Genomic DNA, 16,774 nt, shown 5'->3' on the forward strand with positions numbered 1-16,774 from the left:
CGCCAATACAGGGAACATGGGTTCGATCCCTGGTCTGGGAAGATTCCACTTGCTGCGGAACAACAAAGCTTGTGCACCATAACTACTGAAACCCGCTCGCCTAGAGCTGGTGCTCCGCAACAAGAGAAGTCACCACAATGAGAAGCCACAACGAAGAGTAGCCCCTGCTCGCTGCAACTAGAGAAAGCCCACATGCAGCAACGAAGACCCAACGCAGCCAGAAAAAAAAAAAAAAAAGGAAGATCTGCATAACTCAGTGAACCAACAATTTCCAAATAACCACTGTAAGATCTGACAAAATTATGCATGATAGACCAACAGATCTTAATGTAACAGACTATGAAAAGTTCTTTGATATGATTTCAGATTCTACACTGCCACTAACCTTGAAGGAAACTATCACTTGTCAAATTTTGGTGTAGTATCAAAGAATATTCACAGTTACCTATAAAGGTTATAAAAATACCCCTCTCTTTTCTAACTACGTATCTGAGGCTGGATTTTCTACATATACTGCAACTAGAACAACATATTACAACACATTGAAGAAGAATATCTGAGAATCTAGCTTTATTAAGCCAGACATTAATTTGCAAGAGATTTGTAAAACAATGCCACTCTTCTGACTAAATTTCTTTTAGGAAAATATAATTATTTTTCATAAAGATATTTATGTTAGCATGTAATGGGCTTATTATTGTTATTTTTAATGAATAAATATTTTTTAAAATTTCTCAGTTTTAATTTCTAAGCTGGTAAATATTGATAGACAAAATAAACATCTCAATAATTCTCAATAATTTTTAAGATTTTAAAGAGGTCGCAAGACCAAAACATTTGAGAATCATTGATCTAGTCCAACCCTCTCTCCCTTGTTCCCCCAATTTCTAGATGGGTAAACTGAGGTTTGGAGTGGGAAGGGGCCCTTCCCAGGGAGATTGTGGCTGTGGTTCTGACACTCCATATTTGGTGTAAGCCTTTGAAAACAGGTGTGTCTGGGATACCTCCTCTCTAGTGTATTGACTCTTTCTTCACTGGATCCTTACCTGGATTTAAATGTCTTTTTTTAAAATTTAACTGTTATTTTATATTATAGTTGATTTACAATGTTGCATTAGTTTCAGGTGTACAGCAAAGTGATTTAGTTATACATATATCCATTCTTTTTCAGATTCTTTTCCCATATAGGTTATTACTATGAGCTTTTTATTTTTATTTTTTAATTTTTTTATAGATTTATTTCATTTATTTATTTTTGGCTGCGTTGGGTCTTTGTTGCCGTGCGCGGGCTTTAGTTGCGGTGAGCAGGGGCTACTCTTTGTTGCAGTGCGCAGGCTTCTTGTTGTGGTGGCTTCTCTTGTTGTGGAGCACGGGCTCTAGGCAAGTGGCTTGAGTAGCTGTGGTGCGCGGGCTTCAGTAGTTGTGGCGCATGGGCTTAGTTGCTCCGTGGCATGTGGGATCTTCCCCGACCAGGGTTCAAACCCGTGTCCCCTGCATTGGCAGGCGGATTCTTAACCACTGCGCCACCAGGGAAACCCTGAGCTTTTTTTTTAAAAAAGGCCTTTCTCTATACATGTACCTCCCTCCACCTTACAACTGCTAGGTCCCTGTAACAAACTTCTCAAAGAAATTGTTTACACTCACATCTCTTTCTCATTTTTCACTCCCTCATTCAATAAATATTTATTGAGAGCCAACAATGTATCATATACAGTTCTAGGTGCTGATAATTCAACAATGAATCAAACAAAATTCTTGCTCTTTAAATATTACATCCTAGTGAGGGGAGACAAATCCAGAAAAATTGTCCAGAACTTGTAAATGGGCAGAAGAGGATTACTGGGTGATCTTTTATTGTAGTGCTGGGGTATACCTTTGATTGACTTTACATTGACTAGGCTATCTTACAACTTTGTAGGGGTAGAGGTTAACTTGTAGAAAACTGATGGCAATGCAAATCTTGTCTGAGAGCAATGCAAATAATTCCTATCCATAGAAATGCAAATGAATTTTTGTCCAGTAGAGATGGAATTTAATTCTCTCTGGTAAAAGATAATCCCCAACATTATAGTTTATTGCTTAATAGGATATTAATGTTTTTGCAACTATTAGCAAATTCATTTCAGCATTCCTTTGGCTCATAATCTAAATCTCTGAAACTCAAATTCTCATTTGAACAAGTCTTACCATCTCACTGGTTCCCTCATTATTTAGGATAATAATGGATAAGCAGTTTATTATGATGAATAAAATCTTTGGCATGTGTTCATTTTATATTTTTATAAGTTATGTTTTTAACCTTTTGAAAATTATTATTTAGCACACTATAAGAAAATAAATACATATCAGGTGATAATAAGTCAGAAGAATAAAAGCAGGGTAAGAGGACAGCTATTGACTGGTAGTGTAGTATATACTAGTGTAGATAGGGTCAATCAGTCAACAAGTCCTGTACTTCTTTCTCTGAACTGTAAGGGGAATCCATCTTCTTCTCTCCATCTTCACTGCCACCACACTAATGCAGACCATGGTCTTCTCTCATCTGATCTCCCTGCCCTACTCCCACCTACTCCGATCGCTGGCTATCAGATGTTCATTTGTAAAAACAATTATCTGATCATGACCCTCCTTTCCACTGGCTCCTGTGGTGGAGTCAAGTTCTGTGGAAGCTTAAAAAATTTGGGAGACCCTCTTTAAGAAAAATAATACAAAAATTAGGTACGAGCCTTGAAAAGGGCAGTGCAAATGACAGGTCCTGAAACTTAAGCTTAATTAGCTTCACTATAAAACCGCCTCTGCCTAGAAGTCTAGCCTCGTTTTTCTCTAACTCAGGATCTCTCTCTGTACTTCTGCCTAGAAGGCTCTTCTCGCTCCATTTTGCCTAACTAACTCCTTCAGTACTCAACTGTCAGCTACCAGTCCTCCCTGATCCCCCAACTGGGTTAGGGGACTTTACAGAGTCTGTACAAGCATCCAAACGGAGCCACCACTCTCCGCGAAAAATTCTTCTTTTCCAGACCCTCAAAAACTCCCTACGCTGGGCTGGGTTTGCATCTGCGACGTATCGGTGGGCGGAGCCCCAGGAAAGAGGCGTAACTCTCTCCCCTTTTCGTCCGCAGTGGGGCGCACCACCTCTCCGGAACCTGCGCGTCTCCCTTAGCGGTTCCGGTCGGAATTACCCGGCAGCACACGCCGACATGGCTGCGCTGGTAGGGAAAGGTGTGCGCGACATGCTGAAGCGTGCGGACTTCATGACGGTCCCGCGGAGACAACGACATAAGAAGAAATGGGTGAGGTCCCGTGGCAGCAGTGTCTCGCCACCACCCCTCGGGAAACTTCTCCAGCCCTCCCACTTCCCGCACCCCCAGTTAGGCTCGCTACTCCCGCGCCTCTGGATCGCCTTGGGCCTCCTTTCCCCCGTCCCTCAGGGGGCGTGACTAGGCGCCTCCCGCTCACATCTGTTACGTCATCGCCTCTGTCCGCCCTTTTATTTCGTCAGAAGTCTTCGGCTTTCCCTCTTAAGTCTGCAGACTCCAGACTCCGCCCCTCTATGTTACGTCATCACCTCCGTCCTCCTTTCAGTTCTGTCACGCCTCTTGTTTCCCGGCTCTTGGTTACCTTCCCCTGGGCCCCCACTAACCCTTCCACTTCCCTTCCTCCCTCCCCCTCCCCCTTTTTCCTCCTCCCTCTCCCCTCCCACCCCCCGCATGACCTCTTCTCCTTTCCTCCTAAACCTTCCAGCCCGGCCTCTCTCACCCCTAGGAAGGTGACATAGCGACTTCCCCTTCCCTCCTTCCGCTGCCCTCCGGGAAAGGATTCAACCCCTTCCTCAGCCTCGAGCCGCCTCTGGTGCCCAGGAAGTTACAGTAGCCACCCTCCCGGCCTTTCCCCAAACCCAGGCAAAAGGTGCAGCGACTCCTCTCACCCCATGGACTCTCCCCACTTATCCAGAGATCCTTTCTCTGGCCTCACTTGTAGCCCTGGAATTTCTTCCATAACCGGCCAGCCCCCCTCCCTACCCCGAGCGATTCCTTCCCCGCCCCCACCGCCCCTCTCCCCACCCCCACAGACTCCCCTGCGCCCAGGAAGATGTTCTTTCGAACCCTGTTCTCCACTCCTAGGAAGGCCCTACTGCCGGGAGCCTATCCTCTCGGGTTCGTCCTCTCCAAGTCCTTGTGTTGACCGGTTCCGCCTTGTGGCGTCACCCCCTGCCCGTCCGCGGAGCCCTTATTTCAGCTGGATCAGTCCCCTGAGAACACCATGTCCCTGTCCTCGAGGCCCTTACATTGACCAACACACTTATGGCTCTTACTGTGGTGGATACCCTTCCGCCCCAGTAACCAACCCAGTGACCTCCCCTCCCCTCACTCATGTGCCTTTGGAAACTGGCCCCATGATTTCACCTTCCATCACTCCTGGGACCCAGGGAACTTGCCCCATGATTTCACCTCCTGTTACTCATAGGCCCCTGGGAACTGGCCTCATAATTTCACCTCCTCATGCTCACTGGCCCATGGAAACTAGACCTATAATTTCCCCACCCCTTTCTCACAGGGTTTTGGAAACTGGGCCCATGACCTCCACTCTGCTCTCTTCCTGGTCCTCAGGGAGAAGTTATAATGATCCTCCTCTTTCCCCAGCATCTTCCCCACCCACTGGCAGCTTTTACCATGGCCACGTTAAGCATCTAGACGCTTGTGAACCTAAACCACAGCTTGACGCCCCTCTTGGGAAAAATTACTGTGGCTCCCCACTTTCTTCTCAGGCAGGCACATCTTCTTGTCCCAGCTCACCTCAGAAGGGCTCTTATCACTATTCCCATCTTCCCCCAGATGCCCGCATACCTGCCCCTGGGAGCCCTTACTGTGCCATCCGCCTACCCCCTGGGAGTACTGGCTCTCCTTGCTCGCCCCAGTCCCAGGTTTCCAGGAAGCCTTGCTTTGAGTCCATTTACTCTTGGGAGACTGGTGGGAGCTCTTATCTCTGCATAACCCCAGGCACTACAATTTCTGGTGCACCCTGTCCCCAGGAACCACCTCTTCCCCTGTCCTCCCACTGTCCTTGTTCTGCCTTCTTTCCTTCACCTCCAGGCAACCAGTTTATGTCTCCACCCCAGGCACCCCACTGCAGAAGCTATAAGGAACCCCCTCTCCCTACCCCAGTTTGCCCCCAAGCAAAGTCTCCCAAATCCTCAGAGTTAAAACAGCCATGTGCTCCTCACAGATGTCACTCCCTGGTCACCCAGCACACTCCTCCTGACCGGCCCATGTCCCCTAAGGCCAGCACCTCTCCTCCACCTCCCTCCTGCCCTCCTGGTCTCTCCGGTCCTTCTTGTATGGTGACATCCATCAAAACTTGCTCAAATTCCTGCCCCAAAGAACTTCCCCAAGGGACTACCACACCTACTGTGGTCCCTAGAACCCTCAAAACAGTTATCCCCACTTCCCTTCCCCTTCACCTTCCTTGTGATCCTGTCTTACCCAATAGTTATGCTCAGACCAGCCCCCGAGGACCCCCCATTGGACCCCCCTGCAGTACCCATGTATATTCTGTGGTTTCCCCCACCCGCCGCGATCCCTGCCTACTCTCTGGTTCCCTCAATCAATCCGCAGGTCCTCTTCAGTGTCATAACCAGCCTGTGGCGCCCCCCTGTGGCACCTATAGCACTCCCAGGGGCCCACCCCAACCTCATCGCCAGCCTGTGGTGCCTCCTTGTTCTACGCATATCTATTCTTTTATCCCTTTGAGAACACCCTTTGACCCCCCAAATTTACCCATTGCCCCCCGAGCCTGGGGCCATCTTGATACTAGGCCCTGTGGCCTCCATGTCTACTCTGTGGCTTCTCGAGACTGCCGCAAGGAGTCTCCCCAGATCCCCTACAGCTGTCCTTTGTCTTCATCCAAGAGTTCCAGCTGTAGTACTAATGCGAACTGTAGTTCGACTGTTGTTGTTAGTGAATGCCAGAGTAGTGACAGCCAGAGCAAGAACACCCTCCAAAGCACAAGCTGGAGCCAGAGTGAGAGTACCCATAGCCCTAGCACAAATTGGAGTCAAAGAAAGAGTTTCCATCTTAGTAGAAGTCTGAGTGGGAGCAATAGTACCCATCAAAGCATAAATCAGGAACAGAGTGAGAGTCCTCAACTTTTTGAAAGTCAGGGCCAGAGCGAAAGTACCCAACACAGCAAAAGTCAGGGCCCGATCAAGAGTGCCCTCCATAACAGAAGTTGGAGCCGAAGCAAGAGTCCTTGCCGTGGCAAAAGTCGTGGCAAGAACAAGAGTCCCCACCGTAGCAGAAGTCAAGGTCGGAGCAAGAGTCCCCACCATAACAAGAAATGAGGGCAGAGAAAGAGTTCTGACCAAAAATCCAGGCTAAAGCAAAATTCATAGACAGTAACAGGGCTGCCAGCCATAGCAAGCATCCCAGCTGTGGCAACCAGGACCAACTTGTGGACTCCTCAGCTGAGGCCTTTTTTACCTTTCAGTCTACTTCTGTGCTCTTCAAGCCTGACTCATGCCCCTCTCTGCTACCCTCATAGCAGTCATCCTGTAAGTCCCCACTTTTGTTCACACCTCAAGGTTTCTGTGAGCTCTCCTCATCCCACCTTCCTGGAGTCTGGGGACTTTCCCAAAATGTCCCTCAGCCCTGTGATTCTGAGCATTGTGGTGTCAGTCACTGCATGACCTTAGGTAAGTTACCCTCATCTCTCCATCAAATGTAGAAGGTTGATATTTTTTGTGTCCCACTGCGCTATCTCTTGTGGTGCTCACCTAAACTAGGAGACATGAAAGTGCTTTAGAAAATGGAAGGACTGTTCAGAAAGAAAGCATCTTCTATTTTTAAGCTTGATGCTTCACCCAGGGCCTACATAGTTTCTACCAACCTTCTGTAGACTCTTCTCAAGAGTCCTCTCCAAGGCCTCAAAGGAGTACGCTCTTTATTGGTGACCCCCACATGCTATTGTGAGAGCTATAGCTTACTTTCACAACACTGAGACAGAAAGGCTGGTTCCCCACTGCTTGTCTCTCACACACTTCTTTGGCAGGCAGAGGCAGGATGCAAAGACAGAATGCAAAGACAGGAGTGGGCACTAGCTGGATCCACGTTTGCCCCAGCGCTCTGAGGTACTGGTGGGGTCAGGCAGTAGGGGATAGAGGCAAGACTGGAAGACCAATAGGCCTGTTCTCGTTCTTTTAGGCTGCCACAGAGCCCAAATTTCCTGCCAGTCGACTGGCTCTGCAGAATTTTGACATGACCTACAGTGTGCAATTTGGGGATCTTTGGCCATCGATCCGGGTCAGTCTCCTCTCAGAGCAGAAGTATGGTGCACTGGTCAATAACTTTGCTGCCTGGGATCGTGTGAGTGCTGAGCTGGAGCAGCTGAGTGCCAGGGACTTCGTGAATGAAGCTATCTTCCATGGGGAACCAGAACCTGAGAATGGCCAAACTGCAGCTCCACCCCCTGCCTCCTGGGCCTGCAGTCCAAACCTTCGATGCTTCACTTTCGCCAGAGGGGATGTCAGCCGTTTCCCTCCTGCCAGGTAGGATCTGGAGTTGTGTCTGGGGCTGTCCTGAGTGTCTGCTGGAAGTAGACAGGAAGAGACGCAGCTCCTGTCCTGTTTAATAGGGATCTTAATACTGCTGATATTTACTGAGTACTTATACATGCTGGGCATTATCTCCTTTTGTTCTGTCAACAGCCCTCTGAGGTGGGTAATATTATTGTTTTTCTTTTACATTTGAGGAAACTGAGGTACAGAGAAGTTAAGGTACTTACTTGCTTTAGGTCCCTTAGATAGTAAGTGGTGAAGCTGGTAAGTGGTGAAGCTAGTATTTAGACCCAGGCAGGCTGACCTCAGAACCTGCACTTTGAACCTGCTTAAGTGCCCCACTTCTACTTCCTAAGTAAGAAAAAAAACAAAAAACTAAAAACCTTTTTACATGAGCACCCTCTCCAGTTAAAATGTGTGTTATTTACAACTGCTTTCTCACTTGCCCCCATCAAAGTGAGTAGGACAAGTAACCTCATGATACCAAATAAGAGGTGGGACTTGCCTAGGAAATGGGGCTTGCTTAGGGACACAAAGTTAGTACCAGACCAGACTGGGGTAAAGAAAAGGAGACCTTCCAGTCATCTTATCCAATGCTCAGATGTATATGAAGTTGAATGAAAAAAGACTCTGTAATAAAATGCTAAATTGAGAAAAGGAGAGCTCAGTGTTAGCTGTAGGAGGTGGGAATTGATCTTTGAAGGACTGATTCATTCATTCAACAAATATTTATTGTCTACCAAATGCTAGGCACTCTTAAGTGCACAAGTCCTCATGGAGCTTGCAGCCTAGTGAGGGAGATAACTGTTGAAAAACTATTTATGGTTGTGATAAGTGCTACAGAAAAAAAGTACAAGATGCTATGAAGTCTTATAGTTAGGAGATCTAATGCCGAGGAAGTGAAATTTAAGCTAAGACCTGAAAGCTGAGTAGGAATTAAAGCTGGTGGCATGGGAATGGGGATGGGAGTGTGATGTGAGGCTACAGAAGAGGACTGGAGCCAGATTTTGAAGGTTTTACAGGCCTTATGGGATCATGGACTTTTTCTCTAAAAGGAAGAGGGAGCCATGAAAGGTTTGTTTGTTTTGTTGGTGGTGGTTTTTTGTTTGTTTTTGGCCACACCATGTGGCATGCAGGATCTTAGTTTCCTGACCAGGGGTCGAATCTGTGCTCCCTGCAGTGGAAGCTCAGAGTCTTTTTTTTTTTTTTAATATTTATTTATTTATTTATTTTTGGCTGTGTTGGGTCTTCGTTTCTGTGTGAGGACTTTCTCTAGTTGTGGCAAGCGGGAGCCACTCTTCATCGCGGTGCGCGGGCCTTTCACTATCGCGGCCTCTCTTATTGCGGAGCACAGGCTCCAGACGCGTGGGCTCAGTAGTTGTGGCTCACGGGCCTAGTTGCTCCGCGGCATGTGAGATCTTCCCAGACCAGGGCTCGAACCCGTGTCCCCTGCATTGGCAGGCAGATTCTCAACCACTGCGCCACCAGGGAAGCCCGGAAGCTCAGAGTCTTAATCACTGGACATCCAGGGAAGACCCAGCCATGAAAGGTTTTAAGCTGGGGAATAACATGATCAGATCTGAATTTTTAAAATATCATTCTGGCTGCTGTGTGGAAAATAGATTGGAGAGGGGCAAGGCTAGAAATGGGGTTGTAAATTAGGAGGCTTTTGCAATTGTCCTAGCTGCGGGTTTGAGGGAAGGCTGTATGCTTAAGAGAAGTAAGAGATGAGGTTGGAAAAGTACATGGGGGCCATGTGTGGGAATCTTGAATGTCAGGAGCTTGCAGGTTCGGGGAAGGGGATTTTCCTGGTGGTCCAGGGTTGCTTATAAATGGCTGGAATTACCAGGGCTGGGTAGCTTCAGAGATGTGCCTTTTAATTCATATTGCTGTAATTGCAATATGTTCATCTGTTCTAGAGAACCACTGAAAAGGGTTTCTGAGTAGAGGAAAGGTAATGTACAGTGGTTAAGAAAACCTAGGTTTGGATCCTGTCTTCACCACTTATTAGACATGTGGCATTGGATAACTGAGCCTTGGTTTCCTTATCAGGAAAGTAATCTGGAAAGTAATGGTAGTAATAGCTGACAGTATAGCTCACTATGTGCCAGCTACTGTTCTAAGTACTTGTCTTCTATTACTTCCATTAATTCTTACACTAATCCTATCTGATAGGTACTGTTATTACAGATGAGGAAACTGAGGCACAGGGAAGTTGAGTAACTTGCAGAAAGTCACACAACTGATGAGCAACTGGGCTGGATTTGAGATCCAGGCAGTCTGGCTCTAGAATCTGGGTTCTCCTGCCTCACAGGGTTGTGGTGAGGATTAAAGGAAATGATGCGTATTAAACACCTAGTATAGTACCTGCAATATAGCACTCATAAATAGTATCTCTTACTATCGATGTTATTCCCATCAAGGTTGTGCTTCAGGAAGATCATTTTAGTCACTGTGAGGAGGGCATAGATTGGAGCAGGATTAGAGACCAATTTGGAGGCACTGGCTTTAGGCAGATCCATAGAGTAAGACCCATGTGGTTTCCTAAGTTGCCTGAGGAACAACTTAGACAACATAGAGGGGAAGCAGCCCTCTATGTTTAAGTTTTTTTCCTTCTTGTCTTGATGGGCTCCCTGTAAATCAAGGGGATCTTAATCTCTTGGGAGTTCAAGGATGTATTTAGGGAGTCCAGGAACCTTCTGAAATTGAGAAATTGTTGTGCTGCCTGTTTTTTTTTTTTTTTAGTTTATTTATTTTTTATTTACTTATTTTTGGCTGTGTTGGGTCTTTGTTGCTGCGCGCAGGCTTTCTCTAGTTGCGGCGAGCAGGGGCTACTCTTCTTTGTGGTGCGCGGGCTTATTGCGGTGGCTTCTCTTGTTGCGGAGCACAGGCTCTGGGCGCACGGGCTTCAGTAGTTGTGGTGTGTAGGCTCAGTAGTTGCGGCACAAAGTGTGATTTGACTTTGAAAATATCCTATCATGGCCTGAGCCCATTTGTGAACGCCAGAGGTGTTGTGACCTCAAGACTGGGGATTGTAGGTCTTGTAGCTGATTCTCAGTGGTGCTCTGTCTTATATCTTGTCACATCTTTCTTCCAGAGCCTTCCTGTCAGGTCAGCAAGGACCAAGTTTCTGCCTCCTTGAGGCTGTCGCCAAAAGCTGTCCGTGCTGAACCGTGTCTCAGGCTGAATGGCTGCACCACAGTTGCCCTTATGACAAGTGGGTTGGGAGTGAGAAGGCCTTCTGTGACAACAACCTGTCTGTTGTTCCTCTCTCTCTACCCACATGGGTGCTGCCTCTCTCCATGCCTTATTAGCTCTCATTTGGACTCTTTTTTTTTTTAATTAATTAATTTATTTTATTTATTTAGTTTGGCTGTGTTGGGTCTGTGTTGCTGCGCGCGGGCTTTCTCTAATTGCGGCAAGCGGGGGCTACTCTTCATTGCAGTGCGCGGGCTTCTCATTGTGGTGGCTTCTCTTGCTGCAGAGCATGGGCTCTAGGTGCGTGGGCTTCAGTAGTTGCAGCATGTGGGCTCAGTAGTTGTGGCTCACGGGCTCTAGAGCACAGTCTCAGTAGTTGTGGCGCACGAGCTTAGTTGCTCCGTGGCATGTGGGATCTTCACAGACCAGGGATCGAACCCGTGTTCCCTGCACTGGCAGGCGGATTCTCAACCACTGCGCCACCAGGGAAGCCCCTCTCATTTGGACTCTTGTAACAGCTTTCCCACTGGTGTCTCTGTTTCTAATTTGTTCTTTGTAGCCCACCTAGCTTTCTAAAACTCTAACTAGCCGATCATGTCATTTTCTTGAAAAACTTTTGGTAACTGCTTACAGGTTATAGTCCAAACTCCTTAGCATAGGGTTTAAGACCTTTTACAGCCTTGGCCTCTATCTGCTTTCCAACTTCAATCTCATGTACCTTGTATTTCTAACACACCAGATTTCTCACTGTGTCTGAAAGAAGGTATGAGTTTGCATTCATCTGTGCCTTTGCTTTTTCTTTTTACTTCTGCTTGGAATGCTCCTCTTCCCTTTTTTTTTTTAACTGAATGAAGACCCATTCCTTCATCAGATCTAACTCAGGTAACTCTGACTCTGACAGGCACAGTGGATGGCACTCTTTTCTGAACCCACAAAGCACTTTGTATCTCAATATGTAACCTAATAAAACTGAGTTCCTACTACATGCCATTCACTGTTTCAGGTGTTGGGGATGTTATAATGAACAAAGCAAGACAAAGTCCCTACCTTCGTTCTAATAGGGAGAGAGAGAAGGGGTAAAATACACACAAACCTATACATATAAAGTGAATAATAAATACTTTAAAGAAAAAGAATGCAAGATAGATAGATGGGAGTAGGGGGCTGCTACTTTTAGATGGAGTAGTCAGGGTATGCCAGTGCCTCTTTGATGAGGTAACTTTTGAGGAGGACCTGAAAGAAGTGAGGAAGCAAATGAGGGATATTTGGAGGAAGAGTGTTGTAGGCAGAAAGCACAACAACTACAAAAGCCTGAGACAGGAGTATGCATGGCTTAATTAAGGAATAGCAAGATGGCTGGTGTGGCTGAAATAGAGTGAGTTGATCTATGTTTTAAAAGGCTGCTCTGGTTGCTATGTAGATGAATGAGTGAGTAAGTACACAACTGAGTGTGGGTCTGAGAAATGAGTTTTTGCTGAGTAGAGCTCAGTAGCCCCTGAGGGCATGGACTTGTGACCTTGACTTTCAGTGGGTCTCCTGACTTGGAATTTGACTCTAAGGTGGTCTCCTCTCTTCTAGGCTTGGCAGCCTGGGTGTCATGGATTACTACCTGATGGATGCTGCCTCCTTGCTGCCTGTCCTGGCCCTCGGCCTACAGCCTGGTGACACCGTGCTTGACCTGTGTGCCGCCCCTGGGGGAAAGACACTAGCATTGCTTCAGACTGGCTGTTGCCGTAAGTCAGAGGGCTGGTGTCTTGGCAGGGAGGGCTCCCGACCTCACCCAGTCAAGGGCACACTAAATATGATGGGCTTCTGGTCCGGGTCACAGGTAGGATAGTGCTTGCTTGCTAAGCTGGTGTGTTTTTTCTGTTTGCAATGATTTTCTCTCTTTCTCCGTCAGTTGGCCAGGGAAGACTGCTGAGCAGAGCAAGGTCTCTGAAGGCAGATTAAAACAGAGCCCTGATTAATCTACCACATGACACTTTCCTCCCTCTGCACCTGTTTACTTTGTGTCTAAGATTAAGCTCCATCCCCTTAGCCTGCCATCTAAAGTGATAAGATCTGGCTGCAGCAGCCTGTTACAGCTTTATTTTCATTTTTTAATAAATTTATTTATTTTTGGCTGTGTTGGGTCTTTGTTGCTGCGCGCGGGCTTTCTCTAGTTGCGATGAGTGGGCTTCTCACTGCAGTGGCTTCTCTTGTTGTGGAGCACAGGCTCTAGGTGCGCGGGCTTCAGTAGTTGTGACTCACAGGCTCTAGAGCGCAGGCTCAGTAGTTGTGGTGCACAAGCTTAGTTGCTCCAGGCATGTGGAATCTTCCTAGACCAGGGCTCGAACCCATGTCCCCTGCATTGGCAGGTGGATTCTTAACCACTGCGCCACCAGGGAAGTCCTCCGTTATAGCTTTACTGTGTCATTCTGCCCCAGGCTTTGTGTGTTTCTGCCAAAACCTGCTACTCTCTGTTGCCTGAATAAGCCTCCAACTTTGCCATGTTATGGATTCTCTCTGGAATACCCCCACTTTATCACAGCTGGCCTGTCAACGCCCTTTAAGCTTTCCAGCCTCAGCTCAAGTGTGCCACCTCCTGGAAATCTTCCCTCATGATCTCTGCTGGCCAGTTGAGAAGTGCTGCCTCTGTCTCCTGTGCTCCCACACCATGGGCATCACCTTTGCAACTGTTAGCACATTAGCCTTGCATCAGAGCTTTACTGGGTATGCATCTTCTTCCTCCTCAAGACTATAAATTCCTTGAGGACAGGCCCAAGTCTTACTCAGTAGTATAGGCCAGGCTGGGCCTTGTACATTGTAAGTGTTCACTTCAGCCATCCATTGGCCGACATCCTGCCTTAAATAGGCAGTATTTTTATCTTGAGAAATATCCACAAGGGGGCTGTATTTTTCACACTGATCCTGGAGCTCAGCCAGGCTTAACTTGCCATATGCCCTAGCCTTTTTGTTGGGCCTGGATCCTTCTTTTCCAGTTCTCATTAGCCAACTTGCACAGTTTGAGTTAGCTTCCAGCCTCAAGGTAGGTCCTACAGGTGATTCAGAGAGGTACCACATTTGATCACTAGCTTCTGGCAGTCCAGAGAGAATGGAGAAGAAATGTTGATATGGTTTAATGGGTCCAATTCAAGGGAGCCCAGCCTGTGTACTGGGCTGTGTTAATCTGACTGAGTGCTGTGAGAATCCATCAGAAGGGGGAATGGATAAGGTAGGGTTACTTGGATGAGGAGGGACTGGAACTCAGAAGAGGAAGAAGGGCCAAGGAGAAGTAACTGAGAGTTGCTTTTCTAAGGTATGCTGAATTACCAACACCTCACCCTTATCCCAGCTCCTCACTCAAGTGGCTCTGTGAGCCCAAGGAGATAGGAATTACAGGGTAAGAAGGGACCAGCCCTCATATTTTATGGAGGGGGAAATTGAGCTCTAGAGAGATTAAATAACTTGAATCTTTTACATGAGTTGGAGGTAGAGGCAGAAGTGGAACCCAGCTTTTCTTTTCTCAGTTGATATCCTGCTGCAAATTCCTCTTGAGCAGAGAATCCAATTTTGACTTCTTTGAGTGCCCTCAAAAATTGGGACATATTTCTTTGTGGGAAGACTAAGCTGGTTCACCATTGGATAAGGTATGTATTCTCTAGTTCTTCACCACAGTGCCCACTGCTCCCTTTCACTCCTTGACTCTGAGGCCAGGTGTCAATTGCCATTTATCATTAAGCTTGCAGTAATAGTATTTCTTATAGTAGAGCCAAGAGCAAAGTGAGATATTTCTTGAACTCATGTCTATCACAAAAGGGAAAATGAAAGGAAGATGATGAATCATTTAGGATTAGGTTTGGTCATATACAATAGAAAACTCAACTAACCGGCTTAAAGAAGAAATGTTTATTTCTCTCTTACATAAGAGAGCTGGGATATAGGCAGTCCAGGGCTGGTATGGAGACCCCACAATTATCAGGGGACTTGGGCTTCTTCTTTCTTTTTTGCAACCTATTTTATTGCTGGCTTCCATCCCCAGGATTGCCTCATGGTCCTCATGACTGCTGGAACTCCAGTCATCACATTCAAATTCCAGGCAGGAAGAAAAGACTGGACAAAAGGGACACATCTCCTGATTGTATCAGCTCCTTTTAAACGTTTTCCCGGAAGTCCCACACAATAATTTTGCCTACAACTCATTGACCAAAACTTAGTCATTGAGTCTTACTTAGTTGTCAAAGGAGGCTGGGAAATGTAGTTTTTTGGGGAATATTGCTTCCCCCTCCCTCAAATAAAATTGGAGTTCTATTACTAAGGAATAAGAGGAGAATAAATTTTGGGTAAATAATGTGTAGTATCTACCAAAGATGAAGAGAGACACATATTTCAAGAAAAGTGGGAGAGAACGTATTTCTTTAGAAATAAATGTTTTAACCTGGTCTGCTTTATTTATTTACATAACCTTTCTGGCCTATGTCGGTGTTTGCCTTTGCAGCCCCCACTCCAGAGTGTCTAGTACTGTGCTGTGCATGTAGTAAATGTTTCTCCTCCACCTGACCCTGCCCCTGGGGTCTGCATTGATTGGCTATGCCTGAGAATTGGTCTGACTTTCCATTAGCACCATTGCTGGTGGGATGTTTTCTTTTGCTGTGGCCTCTGAAGTTGCTTTATTCCTGCGGGCATAAGATGTTCATACTACCCAAAACGTCTATAGATTCAGTGCAATCCCTGTCAAGATTCCAATGGCATTTTTTACAGAAGTAGAAAAAACAATCCTAAAATTTATGCTCCCACAGGCAATCTCGCTGCCAATGATCTCTCCACTTCACGAGCAGGCAGACTACAGAAGGTCCTTCACAGCTATGTGCCTCAAGATGTCAGGGATAGGAATCGAGTTCGAGTCACATCATGGGATGGCAGGAAGTGGGGAGAACTGGAGGGGGACATCTATGACCGGGTGAGTGATTCCTGACCTGGGACATCCAGCTAGCCAAATCTGGCATCCCCATCCTGGCTCTAGGCCCTGAGGGGGTAAGATCTAGCCATATATATTTGAGGATGTACGGCTGACTGTGGACCTGGCCAACTCCCCATGGATGATTTGGTGAAAACAGCCATCTGTAGAATTGTTAATTCAGTTTAGATAACTGGCTACTATCTTCATTAGAGGCAGTTAGCAAAAAGAGTTTGAACTTGTCTGACTGGAAAAAAAATTATTAGGCTTATTTTATTTTGCAACTCACTTGGTTATACAGTAACCCTCATTAAATTAATATGAATTATCTCATTTATTTTTGAATATTAATACAGTACATGGTACAAAATGCAGAAGGCACAGCATGGTATCCAGGGAAAAGTATGTTTCCCTCTTACTCCTGTCTCACAGCCATCTACTTCCTCTCCCTATAGATGACTATTGTCTATATTTTCTACTGTATCCTCTTAAAATATTTTCTTTGTGTATATACAAATATAAATGTGTATTTTAAATCTACAAACAATAAATGCTGGAGAGGGTGTGGAGAAAAGGGAACGCTCCCACACTGTTGGTGGGACTGTAAATTGATGCAGCCACTATGGAGAACAGTATGGAGGTTCCTTAAAAAACTAAAAATAGAACTACCATACGACCCAGCAATCCCACTGCTGGACATATACCCTGAGAAAACCATAATTCAGAAAGAGTCATGTACCATAATGTTCATTGCAGCTCTATTTACAATAGCCAGGACATGGAAGCAACCTAAGTGTCCATTGACAGATGAATGGATAAAGAAGATGTGGCACATATATACAATGGAATATTACTCAGTCATAAAAAGAAACGAAATTGAGTTATTTGTAGTGAGGTGGATGGACCTAGAGTCTGTCATACAGAGAGAAGTAAGTCAGAAAGAGAAAAACAAATACCTTTCGCTAGAGAAAAACAAATACCGTATGCTAACACATATATCTGAAATCTGAAAATAAAAAAATGGTTCTGATGAACCTAGGGGCAAGACAGCAATAAAGACGCAGACGTAGAGAATGGACTTGAGGACACAA

General features: G+C 46.1%; 1 protein-coding gene across 3 annotated transcripts in view; it reads left to right on the forward strand.

The window, feature by feature from the left end:
- Nucleotides 1-3,150: 3,150 nt before the first annotated feature.
- NSUN4 (NOP2/Sun RNA methyltransferase 4) overlaps nt 3,151-16,774 on the forward strand; it is a 42,673-nt gene continuing 29,049 nt past the window's right edge. For all 3 annotated transcript variants that reach the window (XM_036848193.1, XM_036848202.1, XM_036848184.1), the window contains exons 1-4: nt 3,151-3,290; nt 7,197-7,540; nt 12,326-12,480; nt 15,526-15,686. In XM_036848193.1, the coding sequence (XP_036704088.1) occupies nt 3,198-3,290; nt 7,197-7,540; nt 12,326-12,480; nt 15,526-15,686 (753 nt within the window). In that variant the 5' untranslated portion in view covers nt 3,151-3,197. The remainder of the gene's footprint in view (nt 3,291-7,196; nt 7,541-12,325; nt 12,481-15,525; nt 15,687-16,774) is intronic.

This window comes from Balaenoptera musculus, chromosome 1 (genome assembly GCF_009873245.2).
Source record: "Balaenoptera musculus isolate JJ_BM4_2016_0621 chromosome 1, mBalMus1.pri.v3, whole genome shotgun sequence".
NCBI lineage: Eukaryota > Metazoa > Chordata > Mammalia > Artiodactyla > Balaenopteridae > Balaenoptera > Balaenoptera musculus.